Genomic DNA, 24362 nt, shown 5'->3' on the forward strand with positions numbered 1-24362 from the left:
TTTCAATTAACCACACATGGCAGAAATGGTCGAACTGAGACTTTACAAGACTATACTTCATTTCCACTCATTTATCCCCTTTTCGCCCTCATTTATCCTCTAAAGTAATACCTGAACGGTAATTCCCGGAGGCTAAACATGAAAAAAGAAAGAAGTCTCGCTGAAACTAATCAAAATGGATTCAGGGATGGTCAAAATGGACATTTCCGTTCAAATCTGAAAACCGACATTTTTCGCGATCACAGTACTTCCTTTACATCGTACAAGGAAGTAAAAATTGTAGACATTTCTTGATAGCTCTATATATGAAGTATAAAATTTCAAACAATTTTTGAAAAATATTTAAACCGAAGGAAGATATAGCAGAACAAAAAAACACATTTCAATTTTCAGAAGTGGGGAGGGGTTCATTTTTTGAATTTTTTTAAAAATTATTTATATAAGCAATGTAGGTAACAAAAATTTGTCTAAACTAACTCAGAAAAATCGAGATTTTTTCGCTATACCCCTTTAACAAATTTTGAAAAAAAAAATTATACGATCAATGCCACATATATAGAAATAATATTTGAGCCAAATTTAAAGATCAATTCTGAGATAAAAGGCCAAAAGCAGTGCTATACATACGTACGCACACACGTACATAATTGTTTTGTTTTTTTTTTATTTAGATGAACTACTTAGACCCTACAACGTAAAAATTAAAAAAAAACGCGATGCCCCATTTTTGAAACGATCACCGTACTTTTCCCTTTTACCTATTTTATCTATATTCACCAGGAAATAAAAAAAAAAAAACTATGAATTAATTTGTTATAAGTCAGTTTTTTCACCTGACATTCAAAAAACACCAATCTTTTTCTGAGGATAATGACGCCCATTAAAATAGCTTTAATTTTGAAGAAAGCTACTGGAAAATTTCAGCACTTCCACTTTCCACAATAATAATTTTAGCAAGCTATGATTATTATAATTTTGAAAAAAAACTGTCATTCAAGTACGTCATTTAAAAATGGTGTATTTTAATTATAAATTCAAATTTATTAGAAATTATAAAAATAATTATTTTAATTATATATATATATATATATATATATATATATATATTAATAATAACAAAACGAAAAAAATTACCCAAATGAGAGTTTATATACAACATATTATAGGCTACATTTATCAGGTATCCCTTTTATAAACAAAAAAAAAAGAAAAAAGAATTCATTGGTAGGAATTTTTTGTTCAGGTTAGGTTAGATGGTAGTGGGGATAAATGAACCTACAACAGAAATGTTATGTGGCTGTTTTGCACTATTTATTTAACATGTAAAGTGTGAGTGGGTTTAGTTTGAAAGGGGATATGCGATTAGAAGGCTAGAGAACCAAGACAATTCTGCTCAGTTGTTTACAAATGTTATTTATTGTGTGGTCATCGTTACTAAAGTATAATAAAGATTGTTTAAGAGATACAAGTACATACATAATTCTCCGAACTCGATGGCGAAATATCATATAGAAAATCCGTGAGAAGTACATGGATCAATAAAATATTTATTGAAAATATTATTTATTATTCGGTATATAATATTAATAATAATATAAAGTGACTGAGTAAAAATAATTTAAACGGAACATCGAAACAAAAGGTAATTTTTTTTTACATTTTATAAACAAAAAAATATATTAGTTTTGTCAATCAAAAAAATATATATATATATATATACTTAAATTATTCAGACACAAATCCAGAAAGTTTTCTTAAAAAAAAATATAAATTTATTTAAAAAAACGTAAAAATTTCATCAAATAATGCAAACGGTTTTTAAATTTTATTTTAGAAAAATATTTTTTTTTCCACTTCAGAAATGGAACCAGATCATTCCTTAAAAAAAAAAATATCAAATTGACATAATTGTATTTCCCGGTCACAGCTAAATGGAGGAAAAATAAATCGGTCAAAAAAAAATCTAAAAAATTGGTCTTTTTTTAAGTTTTATGCCTAAATAAATATTTTTAAAATTTAACAAAAAAAAAGACAAATTTAAATAAATTGTAAATAATCTGCGAAAAATATTTCTAATTCCAATACACCCAAGTTCAAAAGTTTGAAAAAATCCAAATCCTTTGTCAGGCGTACGTTCGTGTGTATATACGTATGAGTGTGTTGGTCTGTACCTTCGGGGGGAAATGTTTTAATTTTTGTAAAAATTTGAAAAAGGGATTGGGTTGTTTAGACTGAAATAAAATTTCAAATCATTGCTGGGGCACTTTAGTAACCAAAATTTTTCTTACAAAAATTGAAGTATTTTTCGAGATCACAAAAAAAAAATTTCCGGTTGTTTCGGATAATCAAGCTTTCGGTTGGACCGAGTCGGATAATCGATAATTTAATAAAGTTATGTTAGATTTACCTTGAATATGTTGTAGAAATAATTTTTAAATCTGAATCCAAATAACGAATTTTTTCAAGTTCTTTAAAAAATTAACGAAATTTTTAAAAAGCTGTAGTGAAATCCTACTTAAAATTAAATTGAGCATTTTCTTTTAAACACGTTTCTTTTTAACTGATGTTAAACGTACCATCGTGAATGGCAAAATGAAACGGCAATAGCATAACCACCCTAAAAAATGACTTTAAATGTATAATATATACTTGTTTTATTTATTTTTTAATGTATATCTTGCATCAGAAAAAGATTTAATGGGAGTGTTTTGCATCTATATTTTCTACAGCGATAGGCCTTAAACCGCAATATTAAAATTTTTGGTTCATATCACTCCAACGTGACAACAAAAAATACTTTTCTAATTAAAAAAATAATTTATATTAAATTCAAAAATTGATTGTATATCTTTTCCGGCTGACCGGTGTAGCCGAGAAAGTTACGCAATTCATTACCCGATTTTTTTTTTTAAGTTAAAATTATTTATTCATTAATTACATAGTTATAATGGTGTCCCTTTTATATTTCTGCGTCAATAAATAATCCTACAAAAAAAATCAATTAAAATTAGAATAATATTAAAAGATTACACTAATCAAAATAAACTAAAATAGTCGCGCGCGCGCACATATTTAAACTATATAGTAAATTATAAAAAAAAACTGTAAAAAATTACTACACCGATATTTAGCGGAGTGGTAGCGTCTCTCAGCCTTTCTTCCGGAGGTCATTGGTTCGAATCCCGATCAGGCACGGCATTTTTCAAACGCCACAATTAACCGTTTTCATATTTCCACGTAAATAATTCTTTGTAAGTTCCTGTGGTGAATTAATGTATAAGTAAAAAAACAAATACAATACAAAAAACTAAGATTGATAAAAATCAAGACGAATGTAAAATAAATTATTGAAAAAAATTAATAATAGATTGAAAATTTACTTCACAGATACCCAGTAATCTGAAATAGAAAGAGAACCAATTTCGAATATGCATTTATTAAGTTACAAACAATAATTAATATACTAATATTTTTTATGATTGTAGTTCACGTTTATTTAATATACAAAAATTACAATTGCTTTCTCTAAGAGTAATGATGTTCATTATAACAGCCTTTACTACAGTAAAGGTATTACTTGTAAAACTAAAAACAATATGCTTGTGGCTTGCTGATTTATAACAGTATATATTCAGGAAAATGGTTACGGGAAACTACTTTATTTCTCATTCATCAATTAATCTTCTGAATGGCTATGCCCATTCAGATTTTTTTGGAAAATCTTTTCGTTTCAGATCACATAAAACCATTAAACAGTTATGACGTATAACAACATATACATTTAAACAGTTATTTTGAAAACTTATGATTGAAAAATGTTACCTTGTATTTTTAAATTTGGTAAATACTACAATTATTATAATTTGTTCAATCTTGTGAAAGATATATAATCTTAAAATATTTTTTCAATCATTAAATTTTTAAAATATTTTTTTTGGTTGTTGTGGATAACAAAGATTTCAGTTGGACTGCGGATAACCATTAATGTATAAAGTTATGTTAAGATTTACTTTAAATATAGTGGTGAAATAATTTTTTTAATTTAATCTCAGATAACAAATCTTTAAAAAGCTATTTATGGAGTAATTCTATTTAAAATTGAACATTTTCTTTATAAACAAGTTTTTTTTAACTTATGCCACTGTAAATCACAAAACAAAATGGCAAATGTATAACAAATTAACTTCATTGATTTGAAATGATTAACAAATAATATAACCTAAACATTTTTAAAAGTATGCATATCAGTGATAGAGATTAATATATTAATTTATTTTTAATTCGATTCGAGAAGGAAGTGTAAACAAGTACAAAACTGTCACAGTATAATTTTTTGAATAATTTCAGTTACATATTAGTTAGTTTTTAACCAATTTGAACAAATATTTTGTAATTTTTTTCACAATAAAAGGCAAAAGATTTAACTAATTAAATAAAAAAAGAAGATAATTTGATAAAGCAAATAATTACATAAGTACTAATAATTAAATATTGTGGAATTTTCAAACCTATTTATTTTGTAGATGTTAAATTTATGTACACTGAATTTCATTAAAGTATTTCAATTAGTTCTAAAAATATTAATTTTTATTGAAAAATGATAAAATAGTGGATAGAGGGAAAATGAAGTTAGATATGGCACTTATCCAAAACAATTTTTATTTTTTATTCGTTGTCGTGAATAATCCCTTTGATTTAAACCTTTTGGGATACCTATATACTTGTATAATTTAAAATAATTGATTTATTTAGAACCATCAAAATCTTTATGTAGCATGGGAAAGGAGATAAAGTTTTTTATCTCGGTGATATTTTCACCCGGAAATATAACAATGTAAGACAACTGCAGGAATTTATTAACTGAATTTAAAAAAAGTGTTTTTATAGCATGATAGACTAATCACATTTTTTTTTTTACTGTAAATTAGCAAATAAAGATTTGGAGGTCGTGGCAAATGTATTTGTTTGTGATATAACTAATCATTTATTTTTTAATGTTTATAACAATAAAAATTATTACAAAAACATAACAAATTAAGTTCAGTAAAAAAATATATATATTTCAATAATAAAAATTGAGATAATTGTACTATTCCCGTAATATCTTTGATGATGAGTTTGAAACTTGGTAGTTCGCTTCATAATTTATTTGTTTTTATTTTGTATAGCAGAACAGTAAAGCCTTAGTATATCGCACAATAAAGACAAGCGATACAAATTATGTTAATTAATATCAATTGCAATTAAAATAATGGTTTCTATAAAAATTTCATTAAATATAGCTGATCTTTAACCTTCTTCTTAACAAAACTCACATTGAAAATATCAGTGTCCCTGCTTAGTCCATGAATAATATCAATACTTCTAGCCGATAGCAAAAGATGCATTCTCTGATTCAGGAATAGGAGACAATGATTCCTTTTATCTAAACTAGGCACTTTAAAGCTCAAAATTCAAAATATCAACACTATTCTGACATTAAGGACCTTATAAAAAAATATGGAGTCCTGCAATGTTATTTTGAAATAAGCCCCAATATGCTTCTGGTAACTAATTTATGCCCACCAAAGAAAAAACTTCTTTTGAACCACCTTAATCTTAGTGTTAGTACATGCCCTCTTATAGTTCCAAACTACTCAAAGGTGATCTAACATTAGTTTGGTATAACCTTAAGATTGACTTGGTGTTAATAAAATAACTCACCCGCAGTGTCAAGCCTAAGTTCTTTCTAGCTTTTAATACTGTGGATTCTACAATCTGTGTGAACAATAATTTCTTATCAAATGTTATGCCTAAATCAATAGTATCATTTATCCTTCTGATAGTAGAGTTGTCGATTTTATACGAATACTTGCTAGCAAGTGTTTTCCTTGTTATTAATCATAGAGGTTTTCTCAAAGTTCAAGGGCAACCTGTTCTTTATCAACCATTCATGAACTCTGTTAATGTCATCCTGTAAGACCATACTCCCATAATTTTAAAATAAAGAATCCTCTTATTTTATCCTCCAATCACTTTAAAATTACTGATGCAATTTTATTCTTTTAAAGATTAATAAAAAAACACATTTTACTTATAACACTTTTAATCTCATTTCGCTTCACACCCTTATAGCACAAAAAAATTCAGCCATTACCATTTGAAAATTTAATTAATTTATCTGTAATAACACTTTTTTACTTTAGGTACCATAATCATATTAGTTGTTACAGGGCATGATTAATAAGTTATTCATGCAAACAACTACTCATTATAATAACTAAGATCTTCTGTTACAATGATTGTATCAGACAAGACTGTGTATTCTCTAACAATCGGTTAATTTTTTTTTCAAGTTTAAAAGCTGCTAATAAAAAAGTATATAATAAATAAAATTACCAGTTATTAAAAATGAAGTAAGTGGAATTAGAAAAAAAGAAATTTTAAAATGATACAAATAGGAGATAGAATCATAACAATCACATAATAATGTAGACATGCGATTACTATTGTGGGAAGTTGCTCATTAAACAACACCTAGATTAGTTTTTTTCCAGCTAGTTACCGTTTATCGCCTGCACATGAAATAAAATATTTTAAAATCATTTTTATTTTCAAATAAAAATCTCATTTGGAATATAAAAGCAATTATTTTTAATTACTAAATAACTGCTTATTATTTATTTTTATTTATTGTTTTTGTTCATTATGTAAAATAATGTAACTGTTGTAGTGATGTAAAGTAGGCATTACTGAAAATAACTTTGCCATTATCAAGAATAACAAATAACCCGTGGCATGCTTACTAAGGAACATGAGAAATGAAGCAAGTCTCCTGTTTCCTGTTACCTGTTACCGACTCGGATATATTTTCCACATCAACATGTCAAGCTCAGTAAAATCCAGATAATACTCAAACTTTTAAGCGATATCTTCACTTTATTTATCATAGAAGAAAATGGTTGCATATCATAACTCTCAGAGAAACCAACTTTATTGTTTTTTAATTCACATGCTTTACAATATCACATCATAAGAGTGAGGTAAGTGTATAAAACAATAAATTAACATATCTCTTTTATTAGAAAAATGTTAATATATCATGTCCACTCAACAGTGAAATTAAAAAGTTTTCTAAAATAATCTATTACAAAAAAAAAAAATATAAAAAATTGAATATTAATTAATTTATTCACACTATCTGTTTGTTATAATCGTTGTAACAGAAGATCTTAGTTATTATAAGGAGTAGTTGCCATTTTTATGAGTATCTTGTTAATAAAGTCCACCAAGAACTAATATGATTAACATACAAAAAAGGGATGTTACAAATATACTGATTAAATTTTTAATAATTTCTAGTCAGGCAAAAGAAAAAGAAATTAAAACTAATCTCCAGTTACAACAAATATTAATATTTTACCAAATATAACATGAGATGAAACTACATTTCTATATCCACAAATAATTGGACAAAATTACAAATTAAGTGAAACAATTTTTAAAACATGGTCTAATAATTGTCCCTTAATTCCTAATCAAAAACTTTTTTAATAAATTTCAACAAATAACAGTTAAAATATGTAATAAAATACTCACTTTCCATAGGAGAATGGTAATGTCTTGGCCTTTTATTTCGGGGTCCCTGGGTTTCAATACTGGTCAGGCATGGGATTTTTCATATGCTACAAAATTCTGTTTACATATCCCACTAATAAGCTTCCTATAAGTTTCTGTGATATTACGTAAATTTAATTAAAAAGGAAATGAAATGAAAAGGAGAGAAAAAATATTCTAATTTTACTAAAATAAAAACAAGAAATAAATGTTTAGATTGTAATAATTAGTTAAATGTAAATAAACATTTAAATAAAAGAACCTGAATTATAATAATTAACTAAATGAAATTAATTTAATAAAAATTAAAATCAAACATAAATAAACAAATACTAAAAAATTATTATACGACTTGCTTTCAAATTACATTTTGCTATGTATGAGTATTTGTTGACCGTGTCTTATGGATTGGGAGCTTAGCTGTATGTAACAGAATGTGTCCCCAATTAATGGATAGGGGGAAGGACATCAATATGATGGATAGCTGTGAATGAAGAGAAACCCAAATAAGCAGTTGTGGACAGCCAGTGAAAATATACGAGGTACAGTGGGGTATGTTTTGTTTTGTTTTGTCTTAATAGCCTCCTTAGGGTATGAAATGTCAAGATTTGTTAAAAACCCAGTATATAATTTTTTACTGATCACCATCTTATTCTAACATATAATAAAACAATATTAGTACCTGTTTTATGTAGTGATGTATGATTCATTACATCAGCCAATTGTACATCTGAATGTCAGAAACATTATAACCATAACAATAAATAGCATCATGGAAAATGTACCTGAATAAGTATCTCTGAAAGGTAGAGCCCAAGAAAAACAGTTCCAATATAAATATAATACAGAAGAAATAAAACTTACCTCACATAACTCCCTAAATAACATTTTTGCAGAAGGATCAGTAGGAGAAAGGAAGCAAAGAAAAATATGAAATTAATTGATGAAACTATAAGACAAGAAACTATAAGATAATGAAGGAAAAGGCTTGAGACAGAAATGGATGGAGACAGCAGCAGCATTAGGGATTTTTCCACCTTGCAGTTCATTCGATGATGATACATATTTTGTAGAATCATCTATTAATCGTTAAATACTCTTTAAAAATCACGCATCAAATATTAATTGGATATCCACTTTAACTGTGTGTATATATATATATATATATATATATTAAAATTACCAATATTACTAATAACTGATTTATCAACGTACTTAATATTTGTTCATATATGTAAGTCTTATTAAGATGGCCAAACTGTTAGGAACAATAATGTAATAATTAATTGTTAAAAATATTACAAAAATGAAATATGTTGTGACCATAATTTAAAAAAAATTTAAATATGGTGACAACAAAAATTTTAATAAAAATTTGAAGATTATATTACAAGGAAAACAAACCAAACGTTTTGAATATCATTATTATAAATTAATAACAATAAATTACATATGTTTAAAAAATTACACAGAATAAAAATATAAGTAAAGTTTGATAGAAGAGATAATTGGTTTAACAGAAATATTTAATTTAAATTGCTTAGATTGAACTATTTAAAAATGGTAAATATTAAAATGTTCATCAAATTTATAAACAGTTTGTAATTCCACCAACAGAACACAAATCAACAGCAGCAGATAACCAATGGATCTTATTTTAGAATATCTTGTAAAAATATTATTAGAGGGTCTCTATCTCTTCACTTATAGAATAAAATTTTCACACTTTCTGAATGCAGATGGATACAAAATCTTTATAATTAAAAAAAAATACCAATAAAATTATAATTTCTCTAGCTCTCCCTCTTTCTCTCTACACATAATTTTTTTTTTCATTATAATACGGGGCTTATACCAGCACTTCTTACCAAGTGGATGTGATGGCAAAGAAGTTAATCAACTCTTTCTTTTATACTTACATAGGCATTTATTATTTACAATAGAAAATAATAATTATTATACTCAGTTAAGTATTACTAATTTTTTTATTAATTTATTTACTTATTTATTAAACAAATAAAAAATAATTTTAAACAATAATCGATGGCCACTAAATTATTGAACCTCTACTAATCTATCCCTCTTAAAATTTCTCTTTCAGACTAAGTATAATGAGCTACAGCTAATCTTCCTATAAAAGAACATTTAATTTCATACCAGTCAATCAAAGCCAAGAAATAAAATAATTGTTAAGCATTTTTTGATATTAAATGCTGTTAACACTTACTTCAAAAAGGAACTCCTATTAGTATGGTCCTATCAGATGCATTTCTAATAATGTGCATGTTGAATCATGTTAAGGGAACTTAATGGTCAGTCTGTGGAGAGGGACACTCGCTTCTCACCGTTAAAGAATGAACTTCTAAATTTATTTCACTCAGAGCGGGATTCTTCTAATTTCAGAAATATACATTGCTAATTTTAATAACCTTTTGATTAATGATAATTGCATTAGTCAATTAAATAAGACTTAAAAGTATACCTTTACTATTTTCTACAAAGTTAGTATGTCCCCCAGCTGTTTATGACTATTACATATCTTAACAAGATCCTTAACAAGTAATTAAACAAGACTACTGGTTGAAAGCAAATACTAGTTGTTTCAGTTTTCAAAAATGTAACATACATTCACGCTAATGAAAAGCACAAAAAACATTACAATAACATAAAACATAAATAATAATATATAAACATTAAATTTTTAAATTTCAGATGTTTGTAAAGCGTTTGGTACTCTTGATAGTTTGCATGGTGTACCTCGATTTTGTTCAAGCACAAACTGACCTATTCCAAATGTTTGATAAAAGAGAAAATGGTAAATACTGTGGGAAAAACTTAGTAGCAGCTTTACAACTAATCTGTAATGGTGTATATAACTCCATGTTCAAAAAATCTTCGTATTCAGGTAGGTAAATATGTAATAACAATTAACAGTTGCTTTGTAAATTTTTATGTCTTTAAATTGTTAGTATGATTAGTTATAAAAGTTCCCAAACTGAACGTTTCTTAAATAAAATAAAGCTGACAAATAAAAATAATACTAGAAAACAAAGATTATAAATCAATATATTTAAATACAAGATTCTAGATACAAAAATTAAAAATTGATCAGAAATTGACAAATTGATTAAAAAAATTGATCAAAAACTGATGATGATTGTAGAAGATAACAAAACTGTTAGCAAATAAAGAGCACAACATATAACTCTAATTACAGCAGAAAAGTTATATTCAATTAAAAGATAGTAATCAAACCAAGTTTTTTGCATTGAGATAATACATAATTTTTTTCAAACTTAGATTTGTATTACATATAAGTATAAGAAGTACCTATCTTAAAAATTGGTAACAGCAAAATAGGCAAACTTGTATAGATATACTATTAATTTTAAATTCATTAACATTCAACCATTAAACACAGATTTCTTCTCTACTTGTACAAAATCTTTTTTGTAAATAAAAAAAAAACAAAATATTTTTGTGCTCCTCAATGTAGGTGTTATATATTTTTAGTTTTACATTGTTTTAATTGAGGATTTTGTAAAAAAAAAATGTTTACTCGGGTTTTTTCAGGTTCTTGTTTAATCCATAAAGTGCACTGGTTCTTTTTACTTTTCGCCATTCTCTGGCGTTCTTTGATATTCTCTGCCAATAAGATTGCATTATCAGTACATTTTATGTTTTTAATAAAGTTTTAGTTTGATTTAATGCTGACTTTTTCAACTCTAAGTAATTCTTGGATGTTTCAGAATCTTGTAAGAACAGAGATGACTTTTCTAAACTATTTTTTTCTTCTCTTTTGATTTATGCATAGCTTGTAAAGATGTGTTTTGATGAAATTTACTTGGAAAAGGTTTGCATTCAGAAAAGTTTTAATGACATAAAAAGTATTACGAATAACAACTGATAGATCTAATAAACTTTTCCAATAGCAGTTTTTAAAATTTTATTTACACAGAATATTACTTGTTTAATTTTGTGTAACAATACAAAATGTACAATTCCTATATACTTACATAGAATAACTGAATAAATTTAATAAATGTTTTAGATGAAATTAATAATGAAGATTGGATAATGAATACAGATATAGAGAACGTTCAGTATCCATTTAAAAGTCGTGCCAGTGCAACAGCTTTAATGCCAGGAACATTTCGTAGAAGAACAAGAGGTATTTATGATGAATGTTGTAGAAAGAGCTGTAGTGTTCGTGAAATGGCTGGATATTGCGGGCGGTAGTTTAATTTCAGTAAGTATAATAAACATCAAATTTATTTTCTTTGTTTGTAATGCCTATTTTCCCCAGTTTCTTGGGTTATGTGGAAGAAATCTTTATGGTTTGATGTCAATCTAATAAAGTATATCTGTAATAAAAGATGTGCAACTTAAACAATAACACAGCATAGATGGGAAACGCCTATGTTCTATGCTAAAGGCAAAATAAAACCACAATAAAGTACAATGTTAAAAATGTAACTTAAAAAGAATAAAATAATGATCTGGCATATGTCCAATGGAATAGATAGACAAAAAAGATCGTATGAATAATCAAATATCTGAATCCACATGCAAAACCTTAAGAAATCATACACAAGACATTCGATAATATCATTACATTGTTCCCTAAGATATTTCAGATGTTATCCCCCCAGTTTAAACGTCTGACGCAATAGCAAATTACACACAGTCCAAAAGGACGTGGTGTAATGTCATTGACTAGTTCCAAGCAAACACAAGCCAGTAATTCAGTTTGGATCATGAGATATCCATGAGTGAGCCTAGTGTGCTCAATTCGTAAATGGCAAATAATAGGCAAATAATAACTTCCTCTCGATGGTTATTCCTGCAGAAGAGCTCCAAGCTGAAAGTGTTCTTAATTGGACGAACTTCATTGTTGATGGTAGCATTCCATTCACTTTGCCACTCATCATGAACCACTCTCTCAAAAAACAGACAAGATTGTTTGAAATAAGCAATTCATTAGAAGAGGCTGCAAACAATTCTCTTATGCCACACAATCAGCACGTTCATTGCCTAAAATTCCAATATAGCTAGGGATCCAACAGAAACTCACAGTTGTTATGCTGAGTTATTTCCGTGACAACAGGCTATATATAAAATAAAACAGGGAATCCGGGAGACAGATGGTGGGCATTATACGAATGATCTCTCTCCAAATGTTGTTGGTTTGCAGGACACCTCTTGGGTGTACCCTAATAAATACGTGATGTAATTTCTTTCCGGCCATGGTGCTTTTAGGGACAGACTGCAGAAATTTGGCCTGGTAGATTCTGGGATGTGTCCTCAGTGTGGACAATTGGGCAACACCTACCTTGTTTTATACAAATGCTCAAAGTACAAGTTAATGAGTACAGAGACCATTTGTCGGCTTGATCTAATCGAGTCGGCGTTGGATCTCTGTGTAAACTGGAGAAGTCAAGCAGAATGGGCAATAGTGGAGAGTTTTATAGTGTACTTAGTAAAGGAACAGATTGCAGAGGGGATCTAGAGCTTTGCTTGAATTTCTCCTGTATTTATTATGTTTTTGTCCTTTGTTTTGTTTCAATGTTACTATGTTATTGTTCCATGTAATACTTTTATGTTTCGTTTTTATGTTTCATGTTGTGTGTTGAACTCACTTTTACCTTCTACAGGTAGATAGTTCAATTGCTTTGATTAGTTAGGTCCTTTCAGTCTTACTTAAGACTCAGTGAGATGTGTTTTGTTTTGAGTTCATTAAATAGTAGTACACCGATGGGAGTGTCACTCATGGCAGTTGCATCGGTGGCATACTGGCCAAGGCAGACTGGAATATGTCAAAAGCCAAGGTTTCAAAGATGACCTCCGGTAAAGCCCATAAGAGCTTGGAACAGAGGGATGGCAGAGGGTGTCTCCCCCTATGGGGGTCAGTACATATCACTAACACCTGCAAGGCACTTATTACACATTTAAGGTATAGCACAAGATCTCAAGATTTTAATTATCCGAAAAAGACGGAAAAGAAGTCCAGGGATGAATATGCCCTCTGATTTTCATGTGGAGTTGTGTATGTAATTAAAACAGGTCCAACCCTATTGAAAAGTAAAAAATTGCTTGGATAGTTACTCCATTGTCAATTTTGGTTTTCAAAAACCAAAATCAAAAATCTCTGTATTATTTATTCTATATATAAATTGTAAAGCAGAGGGAACAAACTACATTTCTGTTTTCACTTCTTTCTGAATCGGAGACTACTTTCCTTATCTTCTAAAATACTCATCTGCTCTTTGATTTTATATTTTAATTTTTCTTAAAATTTAAAATTAACTAATGTTTACTTAATAAATTAATTACTGTAAATGTAATGTTAATTGTTTTTTTCTGTTCAACATTGTCACATGCTTTCTCAGATCCATTAATGCCATAGCATTTACAGCTTTTTTTTTAATTTTAAAAGACCATGTAAATACATATATTTACATGGTCTTTTAAGATTAAGCTTATGTCTAGAACGGTTTTCCTTAAGTTTTTGTAAAACAAATTGGCAGTCAACTTTGTATATCTTCTACCATACATTTGATTCACCCGTAAATTATAGCATATAAATTTGTGTAAATATGAAAATATGTATGAGGACATTCAGTTTTCATTTTGAATATCTTATAATGTATATATTTCATGGATGTACGTAAATTTTTCAGAGTTAATCAAAGAAACTACCAAACTGACTTTTGTGAATTTTCCAAAAATCAATTTTATATATCCAATACTAAATTGTTGTTTATTGAAAATATTTCATGTAATTAATCATATTTTCATGCTTTTGTTTTTATGTTTCAGATGCATACTTATTTATTTTTAAAACAATTTTATTTATTTAATAAAGAATTTTAATTATACAAATGTAAAAACTCATGAACACATAAATACTTATTTTTAAAGTTACTTTTAATAAATAATAAAAATTAAAAAAAAAAAGAAATGAGTGGTTTTACTGAAGAAAAAAGTTATATAGTATTTATATTTTATAACATGAGTTATAATACAACGTGGTGAAAAATAAAATCAGACTCAAACACATTTATTTTAAAGTTTATGTTGAAATTGTTTACCACCAGCTGTTGTTTAAAAAATAGAAAATTTGTTATTAACAGTGACTTTTCAGAGCCAGTAATCACAAAAATGGACGTCTCCCCTGATCATCTTTTTTTAATTGGTTTTTGTAATGATATTAAGAAGAAATATTTAAAAGCTGGATTTAATTGTTATTAAATTGTGAGGTACATATGATACAATGTCAGAAACAGTTCTTGGTGCACATAGTTGATTGCTTATCAATCACCATTTACCATTTAAAAACCAGCTGTATTTTCATTTTTTCAAAATTTCATAGATGCAAACTGAGTGGAAAACTTCATCAGTATTCATCGAATAACATACCGTTCCATTATTCTGATGCTAATTCACTGGTTCAAGACTAATAAATTAACACATTTATCAGTTTATATTTATGTATAATCTTTAATGATTCCATAATTTTAATACATTGTTAATGAAATATCTGATTTAATGAAACGTCATGTTGTCTATGAACTCTGAGTTATTACTGAACAATAAAGAGAAAGTTACATTTTTACATTATGAATATAAAATCTCAGCTATTAACAAGGCAGCTGAATATTGACAACTTCATTTATTTTACGAGTAAGAAGAACTAAACAGATTATATACTTATTTTCCTTTACAAATTAGTGTGAATTGCAAAGTTTCGAAAACTTCTGCTAGTCATTAATGGAATTTGGTCATAAATATGCTTATTGTAAGGTTTGAGTGCAATTTTATTTGTACTACCTGGTTATAATAAAACAGTATGGAGTATTATATATATATATATATATATATATATATATATATATATACACACAAATATTGTCTAATAAATGTCATTAATTTATTTATATATGAGAGGCATATTCATAAAGTAAGGGCCATTTGGTCAAAAATATTAACTTGTGAGAAAAGGTTTTTACTTAGTTTTAGTTTACTGGATATCTACTTCACTTTTCCACACAATCACCATTCAGTTCTAAGTATTTTTCATAATGCTGCACCAGTTTCTTTAACCCCTCTGCATATAAGTTCACCACCTGGGAATTGAACCAGTTGATAATGGCAGTCTTAAGTTCCTTGTAGTTTTCAAACCTCTGTCCACCAAGCCACTTTTTTCAAATGCAAGAAGAGGAAGTAGTCACAATGTGTAAGGTCACGTAGACCCGCTAATATTTAAATATAAGCCAATGGCCCTTAATTTATGAATATGCCTCGTTCTTAAATGGTAATATTTTGTTACTTAATAACGTTAATAAAATATTTTCTTTATGAAATTAGTTAAAGTTCATATTTATATTTAAATACATATTTGTTTTTAATTTAATTTTTCTGATATATATTTTTTATATATTTATTGTGCGTTGTAAAATGTCATTTAATATATTATCTATTTAAAATTATTAATTATTTATTCGTTTTTTATTCTTTTATTTTTTTTATTTTATAACTTTATAAGTGATACCCCCAGAATAATTTTTAAGCTAGTAAAATTTTACTAGCAGTAGTAATACTCAATTTATTGTTACATAACTACATTAATCTCTCAAAGGGGTCTCATTCCTTATGAAAGTTGATTGTTCATATACATCAAACTTCCATTTCCTAATCTTTTCCTCCCTCTCAGTGAGAGTTGTGGCAGCTGTCACATTGGCTTTGGATCTGTACAATTAAGCATCAACAAACGTTTGAACATTCTTAACGAATAAACTGATATAAATTGTGGAAATAATAAAATAATAATTACCACTGTTAACACAATTAGTGAACAAAAACAATCCTCCAAAATCTATTCAAGTAAATCTTTAACCAGGTAATACTGAAAATTTCATTTACACACAAATAGGAATGTAAAATCAGTGTATTAGGATTTTTATAGGATTATTATCATTTAGCAATCTCCATGCACTTTCTATATCGGCTCCTGAATCAAAATCAATTAAAATACATGAATGTTTTACTAACTCTAGCATACAAATTCTCTTTTTTTTAGTTAATATATGCTTGCCACTTGTCCAGTATGACTGTTTGACAAGGAGAATTACTTCACTGATTATTGATAGTAGTTGACAACAGTTACATAAAAGACAACAGTTGGTTGGTTGGTTACTACAACAAGAAAACAGTCTTTTATTACATGTCCATTGCTGAGGTACAAAAACTGAATTTATTTCTTCCTCCACAAAAATAAACTCATCAATTTCAACAGTTTTCTTTGTGCACTAATATTTACACATTTACAAGGTAATTAGTATAAGGTACATGAAAATTATTGCATCAAAATTTCCTTTTTCTTAAAAATATAAATAAATGAAACTGAATGAAAATTAATTATCCAGAATAACAATGCTGTTATTAATGTAATTAGTCTACCGTTAATCTTATCCCAAAACAGAATTTACATGTAAAAAGGTTGTACAACATTATCTTTCTATATTTGTCCTTATTCATTAACATCTATAAGTTAAGAATGTTCAAAATTTAGTCGACACATAACTGAAAAGATGCTAACTCCAGCTTTATCAGCAAAGTATAAAATAATGCAAAGAATAAAACAAACCATTGGTGCAGCTTCTACCAGCATCCATTATGATAATTAAACAACTATTATTTAATTAATACTTTGACTGGGCATTAAACAAGAATTTATTTTATTAGTTTTCAATATCATACTGAATTGAAAATTCAATAATTTTATTTTGTTTTTTTATTAAACATGGATTAAGGAAATATTTACTGAGGTTTAAAATGTTATTATTTAATGAGTTTTTAAAATGTGTTAGCCCTGTGTATATTAATATATGCATAAGGAAAATAAGAATGTAAAGAACTTTAGAAATTTCAGACTCTGAAATTAAATTCTAATTTATATTATCTGTATAGTAGATAATATAGTATTGAGTAAATTATACAAAAAAATACTGATTACTGATTGTCATTCTTTATCAAGGGTTAAGTATTACAACCTGACAGTAAGGCAGCAACACTACCTCTATAATCTTTAAAATAGGGGTTTTTGATACCTTCCATACCTTCAATTTAATTACATAAATAAGAATGACAAGTTTATGAATGATTGTATTTAAGAATCCATAATAAAATTTAAATGTAGTAGAAATAATGAAGATGGACCACTGAATATAAAAATAGGGGGAGAAAAGATTGCAGAGGTAGAAGAATTTTGTTATTTAAAAGTAGAATTACTAAATATGGACAAAGCAGGAGCGATATAAAATGCCAAATAGCACAGGTGAAACAAGCCTTCAGTAAGAAATATAATTTGTTACATCAAAAATTAATTTAAATGTCAGGAAAACATTCTTTAAAGTATATATTTGGAGCGTAGCTTTACATGGAAGTGAAATTTGGATAATCAAAGTAACTGAGAAGAAAAGAAGCTTTTGAAATACGGTGCTATAGGAGAATGTTACAAATCAGATTGATGGATGAAGTGACAAATTAAGAGGTTTTGCAGTAAATTTATGAAAAAAGAAGCATTTGGAAAAATATAGTTAAAAGAAGAGACAGACTTATAGGCTACATATTAAGGCATCCTGGAATAGTTGCTTTCATATTGGAGGGACAGGTAGAAGGGAAAATTGTGCAGGCAGGCAACGTTTGTAACATATAAAACTAATTGTTAGGGATGTAGGATGTAAGGGTATACTGAAATGAAATAACTAGCACTAGATAGGAAATCTTGGAGAACTACATCAAACCAGTCAAATGACTGAAGACAAAAAAAAAATAAAATTTAATCTTACGTGCATAACAGTTTTTCGATTAGCATTCTTGTTTTTTTATTGGAGGGCATCAAATTCCCACAATAACTATTCTAAGATATTCAGACTTCAGAACTAACAGTGTAATACCTTTTTGTAGTTACATTTACAGTAGTTATGTAATTACTACGAAAATAAATTATATAAAATACTCTGGTACAAATTCAAGTCCAAGCTAAGTTAAAATTAAATAATTTAAGCGAAAACTAGATCTGGTAATTCGGGTTAGATGATCATCGCTAATTTTCGAAAAATACTTAACTTAAACAGACTTATCAATTTCTTTATAAAGAAATAATTAAAGGAAATAAAAATATTACCTTGTTCCAAATCATAGTTTTGTATTAGAATTAAACAGTTCAAACGAAAACAAATAGATGCACTGATTAATATTATAAAAAAACATACTACAACAAAAATAAACAGGTTAATTACTGACGGTTGTCAACGATATGATGCGTAAATACCCGAACGGCTAGTCTAGTAGACTACTTCAAAATAATCACATAATAGGAATACAACTGCAGTTAATTACTATTACAACTGTCAGATTGCTCTGTCTGGTTATGTTAACTACTACTTGCTTTAATACTAGTATTAAAACACCACCACGTACATTACTTTTTAACCTCCGGGTCCACCGATAGGCATGCTTCAGAGGATGAGATGAACGATTTGTAGCGTATCTAAAATAATTAAAGGGGCTATCTAAAATAATTAAATTTTGGATAATATTTTTTTTTAAAATAGGTAGGGTAATTTTCATGACTATTAACTTTTTAATTTTTATATATTGGTTATATAAAATTGAGTTTTAGTAAGATGCAATAAAAGTTATTTAAAGTTTTAAACTTTAAAGTCGATCACATTAATGAGTAGGTAATATTCTAATATTCAAAGTTATTTCTAAACAGTGTCCCACATATATCGGAACCACATTGACCAAAATAGTTTAGGTTTCACAAAAATATGTGGCTACACATATATATATATATATATATGTATATATATATTCAGTTACCGTGAAAAATTGATATTTGGCAAATGTTGATATTCTCCGGTGAGTGTCAACACAAACCACACACGTCGGTGAGACCTAAATATTTCCTTTTTCGGACTTCAACGATGTCGACATACACAGATAAGCTCTGGTGGCTGGTAAATAGATTATGAGAAACCTTGTAAAAAAAGGAAGTTTAAATTTAACATAACCTTCACTCGCTAACCTCATTTAATTGTAAAAAAAAATTATTCTGAAAACTATAAATATTTTTTATTTCTCTTAAACTACATACCTTATACTACCGTCTCTATATAATCGTCAAATAAATTAAGACATTTATCCACCACCTTTAATATACGCTCGTGGTATTCTTCTGCCGCCAGTCCATTTTGCCACTGATTAACCTTTTTTAAGTTCATTGTCATCCGCGAATTGCTTACTTATTTCTTTTTTCCTGTTTAGCCTCCGGTAATTACCTTTCAGATAATACTTCAGAGGATGAATGAAGATGATATGTGTGAGTGTGGTCTTGTACAGTCTCAGTTTGACCATTCAAATCTGTGTAAAAATAACTGGCTTGAGTAGGATTTGAACGCTGGAACTCTTGACTTCCAAATCAACTGATTTGGGAAGCCAGTTGGTTTTATTAGTGTCCTACTTTTATGCATGAGTGTGATATGCGTGTGTGTGATGTGTGATATTATGCATGAGTGTGTATGTGGTCTTGTACAGTCTCAGTTTGACCATTCCTAAGATGTGTGGTTAATTGAAACCAAACCACCAAAGATAACCGGTATCCTCGATCTAGTATTCAAATCTGTATAAAAATAACTGGCTTGAGTAGGATTTGAACGCTGGAACTCTTGACTTCCAAATCAACTGATTTGGGAAGCCAGTTGGTTTTATTAGTGTCCTACTTTTGCATAAATGTTATGGTAACGCTACATCTTTTGCAGGTGATACAGCTCTACTATATTCATAAGAATCTTGATAGATTGCAAACTGTAATGCAGAGTGACCTGGATAATTTAGGCTTATAGTTTTGTCAGTAAATTATTTCATAATACTTTAAAAATCAAATATCTAATTTTTACTTTATCTGCTTCCAGTTTATTAGTTCTATTAATATACCATAATGGTGACTCTGCTTGTATACAATGTGATATCTCAGGTGAAATTTGTTACTTGAGGTGATTGTTTTTAAAATTCATGGGATTTGCATATACAGAATTTGAAGAAATATTTGTTTATATGCATTAAAAGAATTTGTTTATTTGAAATTCAATTATAGATTGCATTGCTGGGGATCAACCTAAGAAAAAAAATAGATGTGTGGATTATGGCAGCTAAAAAACAATATTTTAAAAATGAGGGAATTACCTGCCAAAAGATAGTAGAGAATTATAAACTAGTATATCGGTATGTCTGTTACTACAAATAAACTATCAAAAATATGTATTAATATTTTTTTTATGAATACTTTGTTGGAATATCTTATGAAGTTATTAGTAGCGCTGGCGAATGATAGAATGATGCAGAATTATCAAGATCACTTTAATTCTCTCATTTCACTTAAATCCTATTGGTTATTATGAGCTTGGTATACGTACATACAGTCTCTAAAACCAAGTAAATGTCGAGATACCAATAAGATCTCTTCTGCTCGCGTAAAGGAAATTTCTGTTCAAGTAATCCCTACCTTATCTAATATATATAATAATAGTCTTGATATGGGTAAATTTGCTTCCATCCTGAAATTGTTTCAGTTCATAAATCAGCTACTTTAGATGTGGCTGGTAAATATCGAACCATTTTACTACTTTCAGTTTCTTTTTAAATTGCTAGAAAAAGCAATTAAATAAAGTTGGTTAGTTTTTTATCCAAAAATAAATTTTTTGCTCATATCAATTAGGGTTTCATGAGGATGAATATTTAATTTGCAATGCATGTTTTTGTATCATTTCTTGATATTTATTATGAATTTGATACAGTAAAAAAAAAATGAATTCACCTTTATTTAAAATGTATAGTACTGAAATGAGAGGTCTAGCTTTAAAATTGTTTTCGTATTATCTGGAAGACAGAAGTAAGTGCATAATTGTGGGTGACTGTGTGAGCAATAACTTTCAGGTAAATTATATATTCCCCATTATTTATATATTAAGAACCTATTCTATTTATAATTTATTAATGACCTATTTCACATAAATTTTATGGTAAGAGAAAGCTATATATCTTTTGCACATGTTGCTCTAGTACATTTGTTTGAATATTGATAGGTTGTAGACTGACCTGGAATGCTTTAAAAATCAAATATCTAATTTCTTCTTTATCATCTGCTTCCAGGTTATTAGCTCCATTAATATACCACAGTGTTGACTGTGCTCTTATTCAGCTACAATACCACTTTTCAGTCATATCTTGGTTGTATTCTATTAAATACTTAGGGTTGATGGTAGATGGCAAATTATCACAAAATTTACTTATATGTTTACAGAGTTTTGAAGAGACATTTATTTACACGCATTAAAAAAAGTTTTTTTCAATGGATGTACTTCATCAAATCTTCTTTTCTCTAGTTCATTCAAAATTAAACTATGGATTGCATGGTTGGGAATCAACTTATTGGCTCTCATCATCTGATTATAATTTTGCAAAATCCAATTATATACATAATGTGTGGTGCAAGTAGGAAAACATTCTTTCCCTTTAGTTTCGTAAATATCTGTATTTTGCATTACATCTTTTTCTTTATAAGGTCTTCTAACCTTTTACAAATGAAGTGGTAACATCGAGCTGGTGATAGCCAAGGGTGAAAGCAATTTTATAACTAAGCAGACTTTTGCAAAAATGTTACTCTTCCAAGACCTTACTGTGCATTATTTCAAAAACTTTTCTTTTTCTAAAACTTAAGTTCTTTAACTCCCTGCTGAGTAGTGTAAGAAGTACTTGTAATCTTAATTTAAATTTAACTTAAAAGAATGGATTTTCTACTTTACAATTGATGAGATGGAAGCACATTATTCAATCAATGGTGATCTAGTCTAAATGAAAGAGTAGTTAATTTTAAATGTTATGTTAATTACATAGGTGTGTGTGTGTATTACATAGGATGTGAGCAGGGAGAGGAAGAGATAACATAATAAAACTGGGTGTGTGTAAGAAGTTAGTTTTTTTTATTTTAATGTTTTTTTTTTCTAACTATATTTGCTGATGTGGTACTCCTACCTACAGTCAAACTTTTGCTTTGTAGGTAAAATACTTTCATATGCAACTACAGTAATATCAAGAAAAGTGGGCTAAATTTATCGATATATTAATATGATTAAATGTTTGTGTACTAAATTACACAAACATTGCTTGAAATTTGGCATAAAATTAAAATTATTACAATGCAACCATCAACAAAATGAAAACAAAAATGAATAAACAGATGTTTCACCCAATTAAATTACATAAACACTTTTTTTTAAATGAAGTAATTAAAATGTTATTTCATTAATAGCGTAGATTAATAATTATTAATAAATTATATCTAAATAAAAAAAGTAAAAAAAAACGGGAAATGAAGTCTGATTTGAACCGATGTACCTTCCCCTTAGAAGATCCAAATATTTCATTTTGCCATAACTCTGGAACCAATGAATATTTTTTATTATAAATTCGTTAATAATTTGTTAAAATGTGCTTTACGCAGATGCGTGGAAGGGATGGCAGTTAAGAGCAAGCGAGTCGTATAACCTTGAAACAGTAACCTATTGTCGCGGGATATAGTATTGTGCGGGGGGGGGGAACGCTCACTTAGCAACGGGAGTTGTTGACAGCGCGTCGGCAGCAATTCATTCCATCGATGATTGCAGTTTGGTAACATCTCGTACTAATATTACATGAATATTTATAACCATTTTGTTTTTTTATTAATTTATTTTACTCGTATTGACAGTATACAAAGTACTCACTTTTTTACTAGCCTCCGGGACCACCCTTAGATATTGCTTAAGAGGATGAGATAAAATGATAATTTTGTTAACGCATAAAAAAATGCTAGGCCTGCCCGAGCTTCGAACCCGGTACCTTTGGATAAAAGGTCGAGACGCTACTACTCGCGCCACGGAGGCCGGTAAACATCACATACTAGTCACGAATTGTTTTAAAATTATGTTCTTTTTCATGTTACGAATTTTGATAATAACATAATATAGTACAAAGAGAACGGAATACAGACGAACTTCAGATGCAACTGGTCCTCACTGTTAACAATACCACTGTGTATATGTGTGTGTGTGCGGGCGCGCTCAGAGGCGCACGCGTACACACACACACACACAAGCACTATTATAGAGGGAATAAAATTTATTAAAACTGAAAACTGACTGCTAACGTAGATATTAATTTCAAAGTATATAAATTCGGATGGAAATATTTAATCATTATTTTCGTTCATTTAAATTAAATATCTTTTTAACAAGTGAAGTAATGAAACGCAACGTACATTTTTTAATAGAAAGCTTGGAATCAGTGATGAGGAACATACTTTCAGCTATCACAACTATATCGGATAATCAGTCAATGAAAATTATTTTCATCAAATATGTAAAGTTATATATATATATCAAATATGTAAAGTTATAATATGTATTGTTATATATACTTAATTTCCTTAAAATTACATATGTATGAAGCACTGGATAATCGACTTTTGGCAATGGTATTCATTTTAAAATATATCTTTTTTTTATTCAATCAATCATTATTTGTCATAATAAAATTGTTAGATGTTGGCGATAACTTCAAAATTGAAAACATATAATTTTGGATAAATGATTATTAGAACTACTGGTTAATCGACAGCCATTTAATTAACATCCCTAATATAATTAACTGAAGAACCTCAT

At 28.1% G+C, this 24362-nt stretch overlaps 1 protein-coding gene and 1 long non-coding RNA gene across 2 annotated transcripts in view; one reads left to right on the forward strand and one right to left on the reverse strand.

The window, feature by feature from the left end:
• The window catches only part of LOC142332204 (uncharacterized), a 43103-nt gene extending 24077 nt beyond the window's left edge, over window positions 1-19026 (reverse strand). The window contains exon 1 of the long non-coding RNA XR_012758219.1: window positions 18785-19026. This is a non-coding gene — a long non-coding RNA (uncharacterized LOC142332204). The remainder of the gene's footprint in view (window positions 1-18784) is intronic.
• On the forward strand, window positions 1315-11839 carry LOC142332203 (LIRP-like). Its single transcript, XM_075378494.1, has 3 exons — window positions 1315-1642; window positions 10309-10501; window positions 11648-11839. The coding sequence occupies exons 2-3, from the start codon at window positions 10309-10311 to the stop codon at window positions 11833-11835; spliced, it is 381 nt and encodes a 126-aa protein (XP_075234609.1). The 5' UTR covers window positions 1315-1642; the 3' UTR covers window positions 11836-11839.
• Window positions 19027-24362: the final 5336 nt, after the last annotated feature.

This window comes from Lycorma delicatula, chromosome 11, assembly GCF_047948215.1.
Source record: "Lycorma delicatula isolate Av1 chromosome 11, ASM4794821v1, whole genome shotgun sequence".
Classification (NCBI taxonomy): domain Eukaryota; kingdom Metazoa; phylum Arthropoda; class Insecta; order Hemiptera; family Fulgoridae; genus Lycorma; species Lycorma delicatula.